Source organism: Typopeltis vanoorti, chromosome 12 (assembly GCF_054136105.1).
Source record: "Typopeltis vanoorti isolate ZY-2024b chromosome 12, IOZ_Tvanoo_1.0, whole genome shotgun sequence".
In the NCBI taxonomy this organism is placed as follows: Eukaryota; Metazoa; Arthropoda; class Arachnida; order Uropygi; family Thelyphonidae; genus Typopeltis; species Typopeltis vanoorti.
Window position 1 is genome coordinate 80,670,950 of NC_143560.1, and position 21,941 is coordinate 80,692,890.

Genomic DNA, 21,941 nt, shown 5'->3' on the forward strand with positions numbered 1-21,941 from the left:
TAGCCACAGTCCCTAAACCTACCAGGTTCCATGCAGTTTTAAGCTGTCCTACTATATGGAACAAAATTCCACAAGAATTTTGTGCCACACCAGTCCTCGCCACGTGGTCCTGTTGTATGCCTTTCTGGAATCTTCAAATCTCTGAAGATCAGTCACTCCAGACACACCATCCATCTCATTGACAATCTACTCCTTCCTCTTTTTCCAGGAACTTTACCTTCCATCCTTTCAATGTATCCAAAGTATTTCAACTTTCTTCTGTCGATATCATTAAGGAGCCTTAAAGTTCTACTGATTCTTTCTAGCACCCCATCCATTTGTCTTCCTTTCAGTATATGATATCCTCAACAGCCTTCGGTAACATCACATTTCCAAAGCAGCTATCCTTTTCCTATCAGACTTCCTTAGGTTCACTCATATCCATTACATGCTGTTGGAAAAACACCTACATCCAAAATCCTCTACTTTGTTCCTGTGGAGATAGATCCATCCTTCCAGATTTTAGACAAGTCTCTGACTGTTGTTTTAGCTATTCCTAATATTCTTATGATGTCTTCTGAACAGCAATTCTTCACATTAATAATGGATCCCAGGTACTCAAAAGTGGTGACTTCCTCAATTCTTTTTCCATTAAGATATATTTGTTTCTCAGGAACTTGCTTCCCTGTTTGTATTTCCTTTGAGAACCATAATCTTTGTATTACTAGGATTCGATGAAGTCCTCTGTTCTTAATGATCTCATTAAACTATATAAAAAATTTGTCCTAGTTCTTCCTTGTCATTACAGAAGAGTACTATATCATCAGCATACCTCAGATTACAGATCAATCTACCACCTATCCTGTCTTGAGCACCTCCAATGCTACACACATGATGTCCTCAGAATAGATACTAAACAAGTGAGGGGAAAGTAGATATTCTTGCCTAACACCCTGTCCAACCTGAAGCCAATCAGTTAATCCAACACCTGTTCTTACCGTGGTTTCTTGCTCCCTGGACAAGTTAGCTATTAGCCTGATACTGTGTCTAGGAAACCCATTCTTTTATGACTTTCCAAAGTTTCACATGCTGAACACAGTTAAAAGATTTAGAGTAATCTATGAAGCATATTACCATAGGAAATAAATCCTTTATAGTTTTCAATGATCTGTCTAAGGTAAAGGATCTGATCTCTGGTACCCTTTCCTTTCCTAAAACCTGCTTGTTCCTCAGGCATCTCTGCCTCAATCCTATTTAGAATGATCTTCAATAAAATCTTGCTTGCATGAGAGATTAAACTAATAGGTTTATAGTTCTTGCAATCCTTCTTATCTCCTTCATAAAGACCTTTCACAGCAAATGGAAATACTGCAGCATATGAACCTAATGGGTGCCTCTCGCCAAAGCAAACTCACTCATTCACTATAGCAATAATAAAAAAAGTCCCAACCAAAACCATAGGTAGAATGCTATGTGAAAAGCAATTCACTATAACAAACTATTCATGCATTTCCTACAAATTTGCTATAGTTAGTCTACTGTATACTGCACAATAGCAAAAAACAAGTAAATTTTTTAAGACTACTACATTTTTGAGATGATATGTAAGCATAAGAATTTTCATAAAATTGTTGGAGTAAAAATAAATGACCATTTTTAGGAAAGGCCGGTTCTGCCCTACCCTACAACCAAATATTTGCAAAACTATTCAAATTATAAAGGACAAAAACAAAAAATGAAGCCCTCCTGGTGGGTAGCATCTAGTGTTAAAAATAGAGTTCAATGAATGCAACCATACTTGGTAAAATTAATTAGGAAACTGCTTTATTGCTACTGCTAACTTCAAAAAAACAGCCTTTCAGATTTGTAATGTGGGATCACTGTTTGATTCTGCCCATAATATTTCACTTTCCCTTATTATGTGAATTTTAAGCTAAGTGTTACTGTTAACAAGGATAGTATGAGAACACTGTTATGAGTTAAATTAGTTGTGATGGAAATCCTCCAATTCTGTTATTAAATTCTATTACAATATTCATAATAATGCATCTCAAATATTTATTAGCTGTTTTATTTCTCTAAAATCAAACAATACTAATTTCTCATTGTAATTATAAAATTCTGCAGCGAGAAAAAGGTTTCGTGTAACAACTTCGTATTCGTAAAAAGGGACGACATCTTTTTGGTAGTATGTATTTCTAGAATATTTATACAAATAAAATACATATTGCCTTAATTTTTCATAATACTAATTTATATTCTTCAGCTATCAAGTAAAATTACATAAATCTGCTAAACAATCGTCCATGAGAGAATTATTAATAATAAACTAATTCTTAAATGAAATAATTTTAATGTACAGATGTCTGACATATTTTATTGTAATAGTGTACAGTATATTATTGTATTATTAAATACCCAATAACATAAAAGCAGCAAGGAAATGAATTTACTCAGAACAGCATATTTGATTAATTAAAATCAGTCACTTAGCATTTTAAGTGATCTTTATCAAAACAATTCCAAAACTAAAAAGTTAATTGCTTTCCATATGTGTTCTTGTAGATAAGCTTATACGTTGGTGATGCATAACTGTTAATTTTAAGGAAAGAACAACGTATATTATTATATTAACTAAATAACTTTAATTAATACTTCCAATATTTCGGTAATGTTACATTACCATCTTCAGGGAACAAAAAAATTAATGAAATGTGCATGCAGGCACTAACACTGAGCAAAAATGGCTGAAGAAAACAACTGAAGTCAGTCCTAGAGTCCTAAAGGGTACCACCTAGTGGGTCAAATTGGCTGTTTGGGCTGATGTTCTAAGAATGCAAGCCTCCCATATTTGGGATAGTCTCATGCATCCAAATTTATTGAGGTTTGGGGATTTTTTTTTAAGGCTGAGACAACTGATTCTAAGAATAATCTCTCATATTTAAACTTGCTGCAGTGTAGTAAGGAAGCTTTCTTCCAACGTATTTTATGGCAGGTGTCCAAGGCATGGTCAACAAGTCTTGAGTGGCTATAACGGTGGAAACGGATAAAATTCTTATGTTCAGATATCCTGATATTAGCAGTCCTGCCTGTCTGGCCATAGTAAGACAGTTTACAACTACAAGGGACCTGGTAAACTCCAGGTAGGTCTAGAGGAAGTGGCTGGTCCTTGGGAAAGCGGATAAGAGATGCCAATTTTTGATATTATTATTACATAGCACCTCCAGGGAGTCCAATGACTCATCGAGGGAGGGCACCTACTCCACAACTTTCCATCTCCACCACTCAAATCCACCAACTACTACTACTATGTTCAACATCTACATTAATGCCATCTACCGCCGACCACCACCACTAGTATTTTCACAGACAATCACAAATATCCATGCCCAAGGCGGGATTCGAACCCGCAGCCTTTTGGCTAGAGAGCAGATACACTAACCACTCGGCCAACCAGGCCGGCAATATGGTTTGTAACAAGTTGTCAAGTCATATTTTTTTAAGATTTTTGTTAACTTTTCAGAAGTACCACAAATATAAGGAATAGTGACAGATTTAGAGTAGTCCTTGTTGTGTAGAGGGGTTGGGGTTAACTGGTTTTAATATTTTATGGATTTTATGGGGGTTTGTATCCATTGGCTACAAAGGTGTTAAGAATATGAATAAGTTCAGTAGTAAGGGCATTGTTATCTGAACTGATTAATTTTGCCCTGTTATATAGGGTTTTTATAATCCCAAATTGTTGGGAGGGGGGGATGGTGTGAATGGGGGGGGGGGCGCTGGTTAATGTATCTACCTGTATGTGTAGATTTTCTGTAAACAGAGAAAGTCAGGGATCCATTAGGCTGGCGTGTAATCAGAGTATCTAGGAAAGGGAGATTGTTATTGTTTTCTTTTTCTAAGGTAAACTGGATCCTGGGGTGTTGATTGTTTAGGTATGAAAGGAAGTTTTTGAGCGTGTCTAGGCCATGCGGCCAAATAGCGAACACATCATCTACATAGCGTAGCCAAACAATAGGTTTAAGTGGGGTCGAGTTTAAAGCTTTTTCTTTGAAGGTCTCCATAAAGAAGTTGGCCAGAGGTGGGGAGAGTGGAGAGCCCATGACAGTCCCCCTCTATTTGGAGGAAAGCTTACCTTGGTTCATGGTGAACTGAAATAAGGCTGAGATATCGGGAGGAAATTTGCCTTGGATGAGGTCCAAAGTATCTTTGAGTGGAACATTGGTGAAAGGAGGAGACATCAAAACTGACCATTATGTCAGTGTGTTGGAGTGAGAGGTTTTCTATACTGGCTTTAAAGCGGGCTGGATTTTTAATGTGTGAAGGTGTGTTGCCAGTATATTGTGTGAGCACTTTGGCTAGTTTGTATGTGGGGGAACTGATGCCATCCACAATGGGACGTAATGACACATTCTGTTTATGGATTTTTGGAAGTCCATATATTCTGGGAGGGGTCTAGAGTTAAAAGGTTTTAGTTTACTAGTAATTTCCACAGGCCAAGAAGTAACCTTCTTAAGGAGCCTATGGAGATTTGGGAGCTGGTAGAATCATATTCTATAGGGAGGTAAGTAGACCTATCAATAGCAAGGAGGAAAGCTTACCTGTGTAGTCGGTTTTGAACTACAGTGGCATTTCCCTTATCTGCTTTAGTAAGTATTATTTTACTGTTATTTTTTAATTCCTGTAGAGCTTTGAATTCTTCTTTAGAAAGGTTGCATTTTGGAGGTTTAGCTTTAGTGAGAACACTGGCTGCATCTAGTCTCATATTGTTGGCAATATGGTTGGGGAGGTTGCAGATATTACGTTCTAATTGAATCATTATTTCTTCAGAAGGGATTTTTTTCGGTGTTATAGCGAAGTTGTGGCCTAGGGAGAGAGTGCTGATAGCTTCAGGCTTCAAGGTTAGGGATGACAGGTTTATTACTGTTGTTGAGAGGCAGTTGAAGTTTGCTAGCCGAGTTCATTTTTCAAACTTTCGAATTTTTTGATGTGCTGACAACATACTTTATGGAATTCCTTATTTGCTGAATAATTAGAGACATCGGAGAGGATCGTCCAAAGATCATCATTTAGCGTAGCGGTAAGCTCTTCTTCTAGCATATGAATAGCCTCATTAGTATTGGCAAAGAGAAAGTAAGTAGCAGTAATTTGCTTACGTAATAAAGCGAAGCTAGTACATCTATATATGCGGAGAGCTTTAGGAGAAGTGAATCGGTACTTCAATTTTACACAATTAGGGATCACATTATTATCCCGGCAGCGTTTTAGAAAGGCTAATCGATTCAGTTGTCTAGCGATCTTCAGTTTTAACTTGCCGTATTCACGAGCCTTGCATGCGAAAGAATCTCTGTGGATTATACTTATTCTTGTAGATAAGCTTATAACTAAATAACTTTAATTAATACTTCCAATATTTCGGTAATGTTACATTACCATCATCAGGGAACATAAAAATTAATGAAATGTGCACACAGGCGCTAACACTGAGCAAAAATGGCTGAAGAAAACAACTGAAGTCAGTCCCACTAGGGTGCCCACTAGGTGGCACCCTAGTGGGCCAAATTGGGTATTAATCTTGGCTGTTTGGGCTGATGTTCTAAGAATGCAAGCCTCCCATATTTGGGGTCATCTCATGCATCCAAATTTATCGAGGTTTGGGGAGTTTTTAAGGATTCTGATCTTTATTCTGATTTTTAAGGATTACTGATTCTGATCCTCAGTGGCGGAAACGGATATAATTCTTATGTTCACATATCCTGATATTAGCAGTCCTGTTTGGCCATAGTAAGACAGTTTACAACTACAAGGGACCTGGTAAACTCCAGGTAGGTCTAGAGGAAGTGGCTGGTCCTGGTTCCATATGTGCTTTTACTTGTGGCACCAAATGATAAGTGAATTATTCCTGGAAAAAAATTTTATTTCCAAGCATTTAAAAAAATATATACAGCCTATAGATTTATGAAATAACTTGTAAATACGAATTTTCCACAGACAGTTAAAAGAAATTAAACTAAGCTAAGAAACAGAATATATATATTTTTTAGTTCTGTAGTACACAAATCACAAATTGACAGAATGCCTTAAAATTCAGTGCCAAACCTGAATAAAACATTTAGTAATTCAACCAGAAAGGCATGTGGTGAAGTTGTCTGCAAGGTTAGACAAATCAGAACTGATGGTAGACTCAGAAAGTTAAAGCAGTCAAGGAAAAGGAGAAAGAAGAATATCAAAAGTTCCTGGCAAATAAGTCAGCTAAGTGTTCTTAGAGAATAGAGGGACAAACGTAAGAAAGCAAAGCAGTGTGTAAAACTAGCTAAACAAAAGTCATGGTAAAACTGGTAAGAACCTAGGAAAATATATATCAGGAAGGTGGCAAAACATTCTGGAAGCTAGAAAAAGCTTAGAAATGAATACCACAAAAGGAACTACAGATGATAAAAGTGACACAAAAACTGGAGATAAAGATATCCTTGATGTATGGAGTAATTACTTTGAAAGATTGCTAAGTGAAACAAGCAGTGACAGCACAGTGATCATCATCATCGTCATCATGCTTATCAAGGATTTGGCCTAGAGTAGCCTGTTCCGTCCTTAGAAGTCATCGTTGAATCTCTTAAGAGGACGTCCTGGTTTTCTTTTTCCTAATGGTTTGTAAATTAAGGCTAGTTTTGGTAATCTTTCTGTTTTCATTCTTTCAACATGTTCCATCCATTTATGTTTATATTTTTAAAATTTTTTCTATTACTGATTGCTGGTTTAATTCTTTCATATTTCTTTTATGACTGAATAGAGTACACTTTGCAGTTTTTCTCATAAACTTCATTTCAGCCGTTATTAATTTTGTTTGTCTTTTTGTTTTATTGTCCAGAATTCACTTCTATACAATAGGACTGGAAGGGCTAATGTATTGTATACTTTTAGTCTGGTTTGTTTTTGAACTAAGTTAGGTTTATATCTTTTTCATATGTAATTTGGTTGGCTAAATTCCAAATTATCAGCATCCTAGGTAGTTAAATGAATTCACATGTTCTAAAACCTTGTTATCTATTACTATTTTAGTTCTTACTGGATCTTGTCCTTTAAAGGCCATCATTTTTGATTTTTCTGTTGATATTATCATTCCATAATCTCTGGCTATTTCATTTAAATTTAAAATATCTTTCTGTAAGTTATCTTCAGAATTTGTAATTATTATTTGGTCATCAGCAAAAAGGAGTTTTTAAGTTCACAGTAGGAGAAAGTTTAATACCTTGATGGAAATTTTTATTCCATTTTATTATTATTTAATTTAGATAGATATTAAAAAAAGTTGCTGAAGGGGGACATCCTTGTCAGACTCCATGGTTTATCTCTCTTGTACATTTATTTATTTCGTATCCAAACACAAGTGGTACAGCATCATTTACAAATTAGGATAGATTACAAATGAGAACAGCTTAAATTTGGTAGGTGAATTATACAGGAAATAATAAGTAAAATATGAAGAAAGAAACTATACATAAGTTATATACAATAAATATGGTCAGGTGTTCCTCCAGTATCTTGTGCATTCAATTGCTCTTTCTGTGCAGGATATAAGGTCCTCTTTTATGCAAGGTGATTGAAGAAAGGGACAAGAAAAAAGGTGTTCCAACTACAAGGGAACAACTACTGGGTTGTCCCACTGTACATGATAGTTCATAATTTAATCTTATTTGTATTTGATTATTTTCATATATACTTATGATAGCTTTTAGAATATTATTTGGTATTTGTCTTTCTTTTAATATGTTAAATAAAATGCTTTTAACTTTGTCAAATGCTTTTTCAAAGTCAATAAATATAATATGTGTTTCTAAATTGTATTCTCTTCTTTTCTCTATTATTAATTTTAGACAAAAGGTTGGGTCTATACATGATCGTCCTTTTCTAAATCCGTTCTGTACTTCTAAAATAAAGTTTTCAGAATATTTTATTAGTTTGTTATTTAAAATTCTGCTATATATTTTGTAACAGGAATTTAGAATACTTATACCTCTATAATTTTTAGGGTCATCTCTATTACCTTTTTTAAAGAAAGGGACCACAATTGGTTTTTTTCATTCTATTGGTGGGTTACTTGTTGAATAGATTTTATTTAAAAATAATAGGTGTCTGTCTTTGAACCTTATTCCTGCATATTTATATAATTCTGAACCTAACTTATCTTCTCCAGGTGATTTTCCATTTCTTGTTTCTTTCAGGCTGATTTCTAATTCTTCTTTAGTTATTTCCTTTTCATTAAATGTTTGTCATATATCTTTTTAAAAATATTTATCTGTCCACAATTCTGTATAGAAATTCTTCTAATTTCAAGTTGGTGTTGTTAAATTCTGAATGAAAGAGAATTTATTTCATAATTATTTCATTCAGATTTAATGAGTAACAACATTCCCGGAGCTAATAATTATGCATCAGAGAACAGAAAGCTGAATGTAAATTACCGACACTGTTTATAATTCAAGTATTTTTCTCTATCCATTTTACTGTTGTTGGTCATTGTTAAATTTACAAGAAGTTAAAAATATGTGAACCTTGTGTTAATGTGTAACTATCTGAGTCATAATGCAAGCTAAGTAATCGGATTAAGCATTGAAGACCTGAGGCGAACATGTGCACCAGAGTTGAAATGTGCGCAGAAGTTTCCGGCGAAGCACACTGGTTGCTGGAGAAGTTAGGCGACGAGAGCAAAAAAAGGAGAAGAATGTGATGTAGGAAGAAAAACATCGCGCCTCGGATATATAGAGCTTGGCAGTGCCAGCTCGGAACTTTTTCCTTTTTCTTTGTTCTACGGATTTGAGTTCCAGGATTCCCGAGGAAGGCTGCAGGAGCATGCGGACATGTAATGAGGCAGCCCACCAGTCAAGCAGCAGTTCAGCGAGTACAGACTTCGGCCTTGTGGAAGACACAGCGCAGACCGACATGATATGCCGAACCACTTGATCCGATAGCGACAGGCTAGAATGGCTTACATCGAAGGAGGCAAACCGTGTCCAAGCCCACCAGTTGATTCCTTCAGATAAAATCTCGCAGATGCATGATCACCGAGACGAAAGCATTCCACAGATGAATAAGAAGAAGACGAAGTATTTCTGGAGTCCCTGGTAATGTTAAAATTTTGTTCTATTAGGCTTAAGTTCTAAGAGGGATTATTCGTGTTCGTGCAAGGAACGTTCTAGTTAATCAAGTTACATTAAAGGAAAGGACTTTAGGGCTAAAGTAAGAAAAAAAAGGGAGAACCGTATGTTCTAGAAAGGAGGGTTGTATAGGAATTTGTTTATGCTTTGTGGTGTATTTAGTCTGATAATTCATTAAGCCTCAGGAAGTGTTGATTCCAACTAGAATGCTAAGCTACAAGTTGGAACTCTTATTTAGTTTCAATTGAGATTTTGAGGCATGCAATGTAATGTTAAGGGTGAATTTGTATTACTTAAATAATTGAATTCAATCTGAAGGATAGTTTTGATTTTTAACTAGAAATTAATGATACCTGTACCATGTCTGATTTGATAAATAAATGTCTTTTTTTGTCAATCTAACAACTTGCCTGATTTTAATCCTATTGCACCACTCATAAAAGCCAGAACCAGTGCGGAGGTTAAGACATAAGGGCCACTATGACTGCAAATGAAATATAAGTTTTGTATGATTTAAGTACTCAGCGAGAATTAATTAATAGTGCACATTTCTGGATGCTAATTATCTGATACTGAGTTATTCTCTTGTCTAGAATTTAGGATGGCACAGCACAAAAATATAGATTTTTCCTAAACTCGAAAAGGGATTAGCACCAGAGTCGAAACAAAGGAATCGGCACTACCCAACGGCAATCCCTTTGTCTTTCAAACTTTGTACACTCATCATTAGATTAACTAGCGGCCTAGAGTTGATAGTGTGACTGAATAGTAGTAGTAGATTGGATAAATCAATCAACACAACTGATGAGCAAACACAATAACTGCAAAGTTAAAGTTAATGATATAAAAATAGAAAAACTTATAATTATAAAAGTACAAATAAGGAAATATTACAGTGTTTATTTTTACAATTTCTTTAGTATCTGAACTTCATTGTTTCAAAATCTTGTATACATTGGGTCTTATTTAGCACATTAATAGAAAACACAAAACAGGCATGCAATCAGGAATACATATCATGTGCTTTTACTTGAAATAGAAAAAGCCACCAAAAACCTGAAATATGGAAAAGCAGATGGAGTAGATGATATTCAACCAGAAATGTTCAAGTATGGAAATATAAAAGTTTTACAGTGGCTGCAATGCATAATTCAGAGGCCTGTACAGAAGGTCAAATTTCAGATGAATTAGAGTACAGCTCTTATAGTACTCATCTGTAAAAAGGAAAATAAAACTGAATATGAGAATTACAAAGGTATTTCCTTGCTGAGCATTTCTGGTAAGGTTTATGGAAGTATACTTGAGAAATAGCTAATAAGGATCAAGGATGGAAAACATGGTGAAGAAAAAGCTGGATTAAGGCCAAATACAGGTTGTCAGGATCATATTTTTCACTTTAAGACAAAGAGCTGAGAGATCTTGGTAATACAACAAGGATCTGTATCTAAGTTTCATAGATCTGAAAAAGGTATATGATAAGGTGCCAAAAGGAAAGCTATTCAAAATAATACAGTTATATGGTGTCAGCGGGGCATTATATCAAACAATACTTAGTCTTTATTTGAATTGTAAGTCAGGAGTACAGGAAGAGGATTTGATGTGATCATCCCTTCTGTTATTCATCATCTATATGGATCACATTATGAAGGAAAGTGGTATTAAACCTGATATCAAAATTGGCTAAGTTAATCTCGACTCTTTACTTTATGCAGATAATGTTATACTTCTAAATAAATCCAGTACAGATCTGCATGATTCTCTGACTAAAACTGAATAACTGTTGTAATCAATTTACTATGGAAATCAGCAATTAAAAGAAGACAAAGACAATGAAAATAGGCAGAAACATTGAAAGCATGAACTGTATCATCCTGAATGGTGAACCTATAGAAGTAAAACATTTCAGCTATTTAGGCACAATTTTTAGTGAAAACAGAAAATTATGAAAATAGACAAAGCAAACTAGCAGAGATGGTATGGTAGGAAGTCAACTGAATAAATTTAAATGGAATAAGAGAGAAATTAGTAAAAACACTAAATTAGCTGTATACAAGACTAGAGACCACGGATAGATATGAGAGTCCTGAGAAAGATTTGGGGCATGAACAGATGGATCAATGGCAGTATCACATTAAAAATGAAGATATTAGGAAAGAACTTACCATTGTTAGCATTCAGGAATGTGTTAGCAGAGTTAATCTCAAATGGTCACTTAACAGAATTAGTAAGATTAGCAAAACAAGGGTCTTTGCCAGGTGGGAGGAAAAGACCAAGAGAAAGACTAAAATCTAGGTGGATTGATACAGTAAAAAGGACTTTAGAAGACTGAAATATAAGATCTGACAATATTGGTGTCTTCAGAGAGAGAGATTAAAGAGGAAATTGTTGAAAGGAAGTTAGTAATGATGTAACGTTTCATGTTGTACTATCATAATATCCTCTATACCTTGTGAAGGTACATGAAATTAATGAACTCAGTTTAAAAAGGAATAAAAGGCAGATTTTTAACATACAGCATGCAACGTATGTGCTATGAAATTTCTTTCATAGTGCATGTAGTGGACAAATGTCAAAAATATATCATACATATTACCATACAAACAAAGATTACAAGTGCCTGTAATCTTTGTTTGTTCTAATTTAGTAAGTCAGAATAAGCACTGTTATTTCTTAGTTGTATAAAAGCAAACATGAGAATATGCACTGCAAAATAGTAAACTGATGAAAAAATAAACATCTATATCACCATAGCTAAGTAAACACAAACAAGACACCAGATATATAAATCAGGATTACATCCTTTAGGATGTCATTCTAAAAAAAAGTGATAATTTGTTTAAGGGCCATACTTTTTTTTTTAAATCAACAATGTTATGATTTTTTTTCTGTTATATTACCCATTTAATGTTATATTTACAGTTCAGCATATTTCTGCATTATATATCATAAGTTCACAACACCCTAAACCTGTGAAATGAATGCTCAGCTCACATGATAAAAAAACATTGCAATAATTTGATTTGGTGACAATAAAGAAAGAAATGCAGCAATTTATGGAATTAGGTTGACTCAAGGATACTGCTATCCTGTTTGACTACTATAAGGAGGCATTATACTGTTCTTGAAAGAAATTACACTCTTCATATCATGTATAACGCAAGAGTTGCTGAGGTTCCACAGTGCAAGATATACCCGTGGGTATATTGAAATTGAGGCTGCCTACTAAACAACAGTAGAAAGGAAACATTTCACTACCAGTTCAATATAAGCTATTATTTGACAAGTGAAAGGAAATTAATTATGTGTACTTTAAATCCAAGTTACATGGAACATGAAATTTTTTTAATTTCAAATTTTAAAGAAACAATGTTCGCTGTTATCAGACATTCAGCAGAAAATCAAGTTGAAGTTTGAATATTTAAAAAAAAAAAATTAACATAATGTAATAAAGTGGAAAAAAACTAAGACAAATTCAATACCAACAAGAGCAGCACAGAAGTACTATTACATAAAAATGTTTACATTGAACAACCACTATAATAAAATAATAATTTCCTCATGCAACAAACATCAGAACACAAAAATCTTTATATGCTTACCATAAGGAACACCTGTGATATCAATGCCTCTTGCAGCAACATCTGTACAAATAAGGAATTTAACTTCTGCCCTCTAAAAATGAATGAAATCAATTATTAACTAGGTTTTAGGTTTGCATGTTGATGCACTGATAAAATAAAACTTTTAGCTTTATTCTAACAATACTTTTGATGAAAATCAAGTTCTTTGCTTCTTCTTTCCTTAATACATTCCAATTTTTCATATGGGAGGGTGAAAAATTTATCTATTTATTTCATTATTTTTTTTTTATTTTCCTCACTTCATACTACATTAATTAGTGCCCATGCTGCATGTAGGAAAGAGGCTCAGAAGAAAGCAAGAACCTAGTGATGTATTTCTTGAATTACTGGAGACTACAGTCACCAGGGTAAAATGTCAGGAAAACTGCTCCAAAGAATAGAAGATAGATAGAATTAAAGAATAGGACAAGGAGTTGGTTAAGTAGATATGAAGAGGGGAAGTAAATACATGTAGACCCCATACCTCCTTATGTTTTCACAGGCTTAAAGGAACATAGAAAAACAATGGTGGCCAGTTCAGTATAATACTGAACATGTAAATACATGTAGAAGAGGCATAAGACAGAAAAATGATCTCTCTCTCTCTCTCTCTCTCTCTCTCTCTCTATGAGAAAATGAATGGAATGAATCTCAGAAAGGGAGGGGAGTTGACAAGTAACCAATGCTTTCCGAATAGCAATCACATTGTTAACAAGCTTTCTGGCAAACTATTTCATATTTGGAAACAGTATTCCAGATGTTATAGAGTTTTTACAAATTGTATAGATTTGTAAAATTTATATAGAATATAAATTTAATATAATATAATAATAATATAATGATACAAGAATTTATATAAAATTTGTAATTTGAAAGCTGCCAGCAGCAGTCTATCTTACAAATAGAGTGCTGGCAGCTTCAGAGTCCAGAATGAAGAATAAGAGATGAAAATCAATGTCATAAGCTATGGATAGGACTAAGAGAATTAGTGGCAGCAGAAGTACAAATCCCTGGAGTGCTACAGCACTGGTGGAGAAATCTGAGGAAAGGAAGCCATCCACTATGACTTGTAGAAAGCAACCAGAGAAGAAACTGGTGACCACACTGCAAAGGGAAGAAGGCACCATAAAGTGGTAGTTTGGTGGAGACGATTCTGAGCCAGACCTGATCAAATGTCCTAGATGTGTCACTCACACAGAACCAATCCAGTTTCTTTTCCATGAATGATTTGCAAAGTAACTGATAGCAGGAGTATTTGTTGGTTGGGAAAACTGATCTGTTACCATCAGGTTTGAATCTGTATACTATCCAAATGGCAGCTTTTCGAACTGCTTTACTGCACGATTCCTCTTGTGTAAACTGTGGGGCTGAAGTCTTTAGTTTCTTTAAATTCCTACTGTAATTGTTTCCAAATTTTGACAAGCAATAATTGTTCCTTGATAACATTCCATAAAACTTCATAAAAATGCTTATGGATGATAACCCAAAGTAACAGTAGAGGGGAAAAAATAATAATATAAAAAGAATGTTCCATTCTTGGGTACAGTAAAGAACAAACTTTCAGTTTATTCTGAAAACAGATGATTATTTATCTTATTCAAAGCCATTTTAATCTTTCAAGTTGATTTCTTTCCTAAACAGTAATATCTATGCGCTTTCAGAGAGACTATTCTGATGTTCTATATGTATATAGTTAATGCAAGATTAATTAAATTTCCTTTTCAGTGAAGTTGACTCAATCCACACAAGAATGAGAAATAAGGGATCCCATAATTAACAAGGATTAATAATTATATAATTATATAATCAATAATAAACTTCTAGATATACATATCCATAACAATCTCTCTCTCTCTTCCTCCCTCTCCCCTATTATATTTACGAGGTGTGGCTATTAAATAACGAGACTGGCTGCAAAAATGTGGTTTATTATTACGATTGTAGAACTTAATTGTTATGTCTTTTGACATACTCCCCTCCTCTATCTATACACTGTTGCATTCGAATTTGTCATTGTTGTAAGCAGTGCTGCAAGTCATCAGATGTTATCTGCTTCAGCAATGCTGTTGTTTTCTCCTTTACCTCATCCACTGACTGAAAATGGGTGCCCTTCAATGAGGATTTCAACTTTGGAAAAAGGTAAAAGTCGCATGGAGCTAAGTCCAGAAACAAAGCGACAATCAATGCACTGGAAAACTCCCACGTCGCCGAGAATGAAAAAAGCAAGAATGAGCACGTTAAAACTGAAGGCAATGCTGATATTTTTATATATCAATGGTGTGGTAATGATTGAATGGGTACTAAAGGGTCAGAGAGTTAACCAACATTATTACCCTGAGGTTCTCGCCAAGCTGACGAGAGAATGAGTGAGGAAGAAGAAACCCAATCTGTGGAAGAACAACACTTGGATTCTCCATCAGGACAATGCTCCAGTGCACTGTCTGTAAAGCAGTATCTGGCTAATAAGAAGATCCTAGTGTTGGACCATCCACCTTACTTGCCGGACTTAGCTCCATGCAACTTTTACCTTTTTTCCTAAGTTGAAATCCGCATTAAAGGGCACACCCATTTTCAGTCAGTGGATGAGGTAAAGGAGAAAACGGCAGGGCTACTGAAGCAGATAACACCTGATGACTTGCAGAACTGCTTGCAACCATGGAAAATTCATATGCAATGGTGTATAGATTGAGGACCACCTTGGCAAATTTTGAATGATTTTCAGTCACTCTGAGCAGTCTCTCAGAGTTCATGCTAGTCCACTGTCTGATGTCTGCCAGACAAGATTTTCTTCATCTTCCTTGTCCTCTTCTTCCATTTATCTTCCATTTTATAATCAATTGATATATCTTATATTTTTCATTATGAAGCAGGTGACCAAGATATGCAGTTTTCTTTCTTTTTATGGTATCTAAAAGTTCATGTGATTTCCCCATTTGTTCCAGTACTTCCTGATTGGATGTTTTTGCTGTCCATGGGATTTTTAATATTTGTTTGTATAACCACATCTCAAAGGCTTCAAGTCTTTTTATTGATGTTGTCTTCAAGGTCCAAGTTTCTGCACCGCACAGTAGTAGATCATACAGCATTTAACCACGCTACCGGCCAAGACGTCTATAGGCGTCAAGGTTATCATGGATGTTGGACTTTGTTTCTTGCTTATGACCATGAATGCATATTAAAATTGTAATACCATTGATATTACATTGAAATATATGATGGATACGAAGCGTATGAGGATGCATATTCGATCCATAATGGCCTGTAAAGTGGTTAACCATGTGTACTCTAAGCTCTAAATTTAAACTGCGGTTACACAGTGTTGATTTCATCAAGAGAAAATGTTTTCTTGCCATTTGAATTCTAACTTTTCCATTTCTGGATTGCAATCTTCATTTAGCTAGCACCCAAGATATTTAAACTTTGCCACTCTTTCTATTTGTTTTCCATTTAAAGAAAGTGCTGAATTAAGAATTTGTTTCTTGCTTATAACCATGCATTTAGTTTTGGTGATATTTATTTTTAATCTCATTTTTCACTCTCTTCATTCACCAGTTCCAGAAGATTTTGAAGATCCTGAATATTGTCAGCCAGGAGAGCTGTGTAATCAGCATGTCAGATGTTACTGATGATTCCATTTACATTAATCCCTTCCTTTCAAGACTTTTTGAAATACGGCTTCTGAGTATACGTTAAAAAGAAGAGGTGACAGCACACATCCTTGCCTTACCCCTCATTTGATGTTAATGGAGTCTGAAATAATGTCATCAACTTGAACAGATGCTTTTGGCTCCAATATAAGTTTTCAATGATCCTGATGTCTTTACCATCTAATCCAATTATTTTTAATAGTGCAATCATTTTAGCATGCTGGACTTTGTCAAATGCTTTCTCGAAGTCAACAAAGTAAATGAATATTTCCTTGTTTTGGTCAATACATTTTTGGAATAAGATCTGAGAACAGAAAAGAGCCTCTCTTGTTCCCAAACTGTTTCTAAAGCCAAATTGGGTATCACTGATGGTGTCTTCACATTTTCTGTATATTCTTTTTTGAATTATTTTCAGAAACATTTTTGATAACGTGACTCGTTAGGTTGATCATTCTATAGTCTTTACAAGTTTTCGCATTTGCTTTTTTAGGTAGCATGATGAAGGTCGACTGTAACCAGTCTTGAGGGATTATGCATGTATTGTAGATCTTATTAAATAGCTTTACTAATATATTAATGTTGTCATCTAATAACTTTACTATTTCTGCTGGTGTTCTATCTGGGCTTAAGGCTTTACCATTTTTAGCCGAGTTTAGTGCACATTCTACTGCTGATCTTAGAATGCATGGACCTTCATAAGTATTTTCTGGGTTCTGGCTGTTATCAGTAAAGAGTTCTTCTATATGTTTCACCCATTCTTGTATTTGTTATTCTTTTCGGATATTATTTCTCCCTTTTTGAAGGATACAGAATTGTTTTTTCTTAAATATACCTGAGGTCTCTTTTTTGGTGTAGATTAAAATTGTCATGCTTTTCCTGTAGAATTTCTATTTCTTTACATTTTTCATTCATCCAGATTTCTTTTGCTTCTTTGATCTTGCGTTTAATAATTTACTGAACCTCTTTATCTTTTGTTGAACTACGATTTTTAAATGATCTGCATTGATCCATGAGAGAAAGAATTTCATCAGTTATCCAATCTTTCTTTTTTGCTGCTCTATTAGGACACACAAGGTATTGGTAAATTTCTCTATGAAGACAGATTTTAATTTGTCCCATAACTCATCAACCCTCATGATGCCATCATTCTTGATAAGCGCTAGCTCTTGACTCAGATCTTGACTCAATTTGTTTCTTATCTCTGTGTTTTTTAATTTTCCTAAATCAAACCTTTTTTTGTTGATGTTTCTTGTTGAAAGTATAGCTTTCAGTCTAAGTTTTAACTCTGCCACTAGTAGGTTATGATCAGAAGCAATAACTGCACTAGGATAGGTTTTTGTACTCTTTATAGAACTTCGAAATCATTGATTAATTAGCAAGTAATCAATTTGGTTTTTGATTATATTCCCCTTATTATCCTGTGGTGATCACCAAGTATACATCCTTCGGGATGGTAGCTTAAACCATGTGTTTGTGATTATTAGCTCCTCTTCCTGGCAGAATCGAATAAGACGGTTGCTTCTCTCATTTCTTGTTCCCAGTCCATGTTCACCAAGTACATCTATCTTTCCCAACTTTAGCTTCTATCTTTCTATCTTTATCTTCTATCTTTCCCAACTTTAGCATTGAAATCACCCATGGCAATGTTAATATCATGCTTTGTGTTTTTCATTAGTTCTTTTAATTGATCATAAAACTCTTCGATCTCGGTATCACTTTTGTCAGCAGTAGGGCATAGACCTGTATAAGATTAACATCTTCTAGTGGATGATCTTTCAGTTTTAATAACATCGTCCTATCTGAGTAAGGGATGAAGCTCAACAGTGACTTATTGACATCTTTGTTTAATATTATTCCAACTCCATTTTGATGGTCGTTTTCACTACTTCCAGAGTGATACATTGTCATGTTATTAACTTGAGTTTTGCCTGGTCTGGGCCACCTAACTTCACTCATTCCTAAAATCCCAATTTCAAATCTTTTCATTTCTTGGATAGCATTTCTTAGCTTACCTGCTTCATACAGGGTTCTGACATTCCAGGTTCCTAGTTTTAATGAACACACCATTTTGAGCCTGGAGATTCTTCACACCCGTCCCATTTAAGAAACACCGGGAACTCAGGGCCATTTGTGTAGATTTGCTAGCTATGGTGGTTAGTCTGGAGAGAGAGAGAATAGACGAGTGGTTTCTCCATTTGCTTTCTGCTCCGCAGTATTACAGACATACACAATAAACTGTATTTCCATCTGCAATTTTCTAATCACAAGCTTTACTGTCATCATGAGACGTCAACCTTGTGTCAATACTGACAAAGCTGCTTCCCTTTGTCAGAGGATTGAAATTTTCCTTGTGACCCGGGATAGGGGCCCCTAACCAGGTACTGACAGCCAGAGCCAGCTGAGCCCGGGTTGTTTATAGAGGTCTGCTCCTCTGAAGATTCTTCTGCACATTTCACCATTGGGGTACGAATCCTCTTCTGCTGATTTGTCCGTTGTTCTTCACAGCAGTCTATTAGCATCCTTGTAAGGAGTGTACCCTACGGAAGGTCCCAGGGAGTACAACGTGGACGTGGACTTGCCTCACTCCCCCATTGTAATAATAAACTACATTTTTGCAATTAGTCTCATTATTTAATATGTTGTAATAGCATAATGTTGCTATTACCACACCCGATATGAGAGAGTGCGGTAATAGCCACACCTCGTATCTATTTAAAAAACACTTTCACAGTTTACTAAACAAAAAAATATATAGAATTTTATTCAAAAACTCCAATATATTTCATCCAATGTTACATGGACATTGTCAGAAACAAACTGTTACCTACATTCAAACATGAATCAAATAATGGCATAAAGCATGAGTGTATGTAAAAGCTGCATAGATTAAAAAAAAAAAAAAACTAATTAAAAAAAAAAAAAAAAAATTAATACTGATCACTTCCCCAAACTTTGAAATTGGCATGCAATCTGAGTGGTGGAGATTTGGATGGCTTTACAGCATTTCACAGGTTTCAAGGAAAAGATGATCAAATTTCAACTTGCTGGAACGAAGAAGTTTTGTCTGCTTCCAAAAATGAAATACAGTCTTGATGTGCTTTGATTCTAATCAAGGCAGAATGGCCAGGCTGTCCAAAATAATAAAGATGACACAAGCAGGGTACCTGATAGACACCTGGTAAGGAAAGAGGTGGTAATGTATCCTTTGCAGATGTTAAGAAGGAAGACAGTTTCCAAGCTAATTTGAAGGAAGTGTACAGAGTGAATTCGTGAAGAATCTGTGCTGTCTGTTCAGAGGTTCCTTTAAAGGTCTGATAGAAGGATGATAATTATCATTAATTTTTTAAATGGTAATTTTGTTGTATCTATTACACATCAGATTGCTTTTAATTTTATTCAGTTCATCTAACAAAAGGGAATCAGAAGAGCAGATCATATGAGCTCTATGCACAACACTCTTGATAATACCCATCTTCTGTGAAGAATGATGGTGTGTGAGGATGAGTGAATGTATCCACCAGTAAAGGTTGGCTTCTGATTTATGGAGCATCTAGAAAAACAACTGTGACACCATATTTCCTTGACCTTGTACATGGTTACATTTTGTTGATATGTTTGCAGTCTGGTCCCACCCCGAGTCAGAATTACTTTAGTTCCTATAGAAAATAAACTTCCCTGTACTCCCATATTAAGTTCACTGTTGAATGTGAATCCAATAACCATCTAGCATTTTTGGATACCTTAATAATTCAAAATCCCACATGTCATTTTGAATTTTCAGTTTATCAGAATCTAACCTTGACTGGCAGATATATTCATTTGTCTGCACACCATCATTCTTCACAAAAGATGGGTATCATCAAGAGTTTTGTACATAAAGCTCATACGATCTGCTCTTCTGATTCCCGCTAGATGAACTAAATTAAATTAAAAGCAATCTGATATGTAATGGATATAACAAAATTATCATTAAAAAAATTATTGATAATTATCGTCCTTCTACCAGATGACAATAAGTTGAAAAAAGAATTTTAATATCCTGCCTTTAAAGGAACCTCCAAACAAATAGCATGGATTCTTCACAAATTCACTCTATATGCTTCCTTCAAACCAGCTAGAAAGCTGTCCTCCTCCTTGGCATCTACAAAGGATACATTACCACCTCTTAACTTACCAGGTGTTTGACAGGTATACTGCTCATGTCATCTTTGGTATTTTGGATAGACTGGCCATTCTGGCTTAATTAGAATCAAAGAACATCAAGACTATACTACATTTTGGAATCCAACAAGTCTCTCCTTGCTTCTCATGCTATTGACACTAGACAAAAAGTTAAAGTTCTTTGGAACCAAACAAAACTATGAAATCATCTGAACCTCAACTATTCAGATTGCATGCCAATCTCTAAGTTTTGGGAAGTGATTACTATTGTTCATAATTTTTAATTAATAATTATTTTAAATTAGTTTTTATTTATGCAACTTTGACAATTGTTCCTTTGAACATTATAATCACATACTACAGCTGTGATGAGACCAGAGCTAGTATATGCATGCTTTATGACTTATCCTATTTTTTTTGTTACAGGTGTAAGCTGCAAAAGTTTTTTTTTTTTTTAAATATGTCTAGTAAACATTTTCATTAAAACTATTTGTGTTTATTATTCATTTAAGATCAATCTGCTTATCAAAAAGTGCAACTTTTCTTTTTAAAATAATTTTTCTTCTGTCTTTGGAAAGAAAGCTTCTTCTTCCCTTCAGGTATTAGGCTTAGTGGCATGTTACGGAGCTATCTTTAGCCCTTCTAAGTGTACCTGTCCCAAGGATAAGATGGCTAGCCCTATGCCTCCCGGTGTGTCCTATGTCTGTAGATTAGACATAGATTATGTGTGTTCACAGGGCGGGTTTGCCTGCTTGCAGGAGGAAAAACCCCAGATAAACTGGGGAGAAAAACCTTGCAGTCCACACCCAAGACCAGCTAACTTGGCTATGTTTGAGAAAGATCCTTAAGCTCCTCACGTCGACGATGGGAATCGCATCCAGGACACTCCTTTCCCAGGCATGGTTGCGAAGCGTATAGCCACTCACCTAACCATGTGGACTGAAAAGAAAGCTCTTTCTGTTATAATATAGAGCACACTATAGATTTCAACGATTTCAAACCTGAACACACTTTTTCTATGTGCATTCCACTCATAAAGGGTTGTAAACTTATAGTATAATTAGTACTATGGGGTGACCCAGCTCTAGAAAACATGGAACTTTTTCAAGCCACTTCAGGGCCTCCAGTAAGCAGGGTGGTGATGGTCTAACTAGCTAGACTAAACACTAAGAGATGAAATTCATTTCCAGCTTAGACACTCGACATCCATGTCCACAATGGGATTTGAATGGCAAAGCTTTGGTTGAAGAGCAGGTAAGTTAACTACTTGGCCAACTAGGTTGACAAAAAACAACTTCATGATGAGTGTTTTCTTAATTTAAAAAAAAAAAACATGAATGTTTTGATATGTTTAATAAGACTCACTATTCATTTTAATT

At 35.0% G+C, this 21,941-nt stretch overlaps 1 protein-coding gene across 1 annotated transcript in view; it reads right to left on the minus strand.

Annotated features, from left to right (window-relative positions):
* Ddx1 (ATP-dependent RNA helicase Ddx1) overlaps positions 1-21,941 on the minus strand; it is a 336,696-nt gene that overhangs the window by 46,012 nt on the left and 268,743 nt on the right. Inside the window, exon 26 of the mRNA XM_090401751.1 lies at positions 12,734-12,806. Coding sequence (XP_090257877.1) covers positions 12,734-12,806 — 73 coding nt within the window. The remainder of the gene's footprint in view (positions 1-12,733; positions 12,807-21,941) is intronic.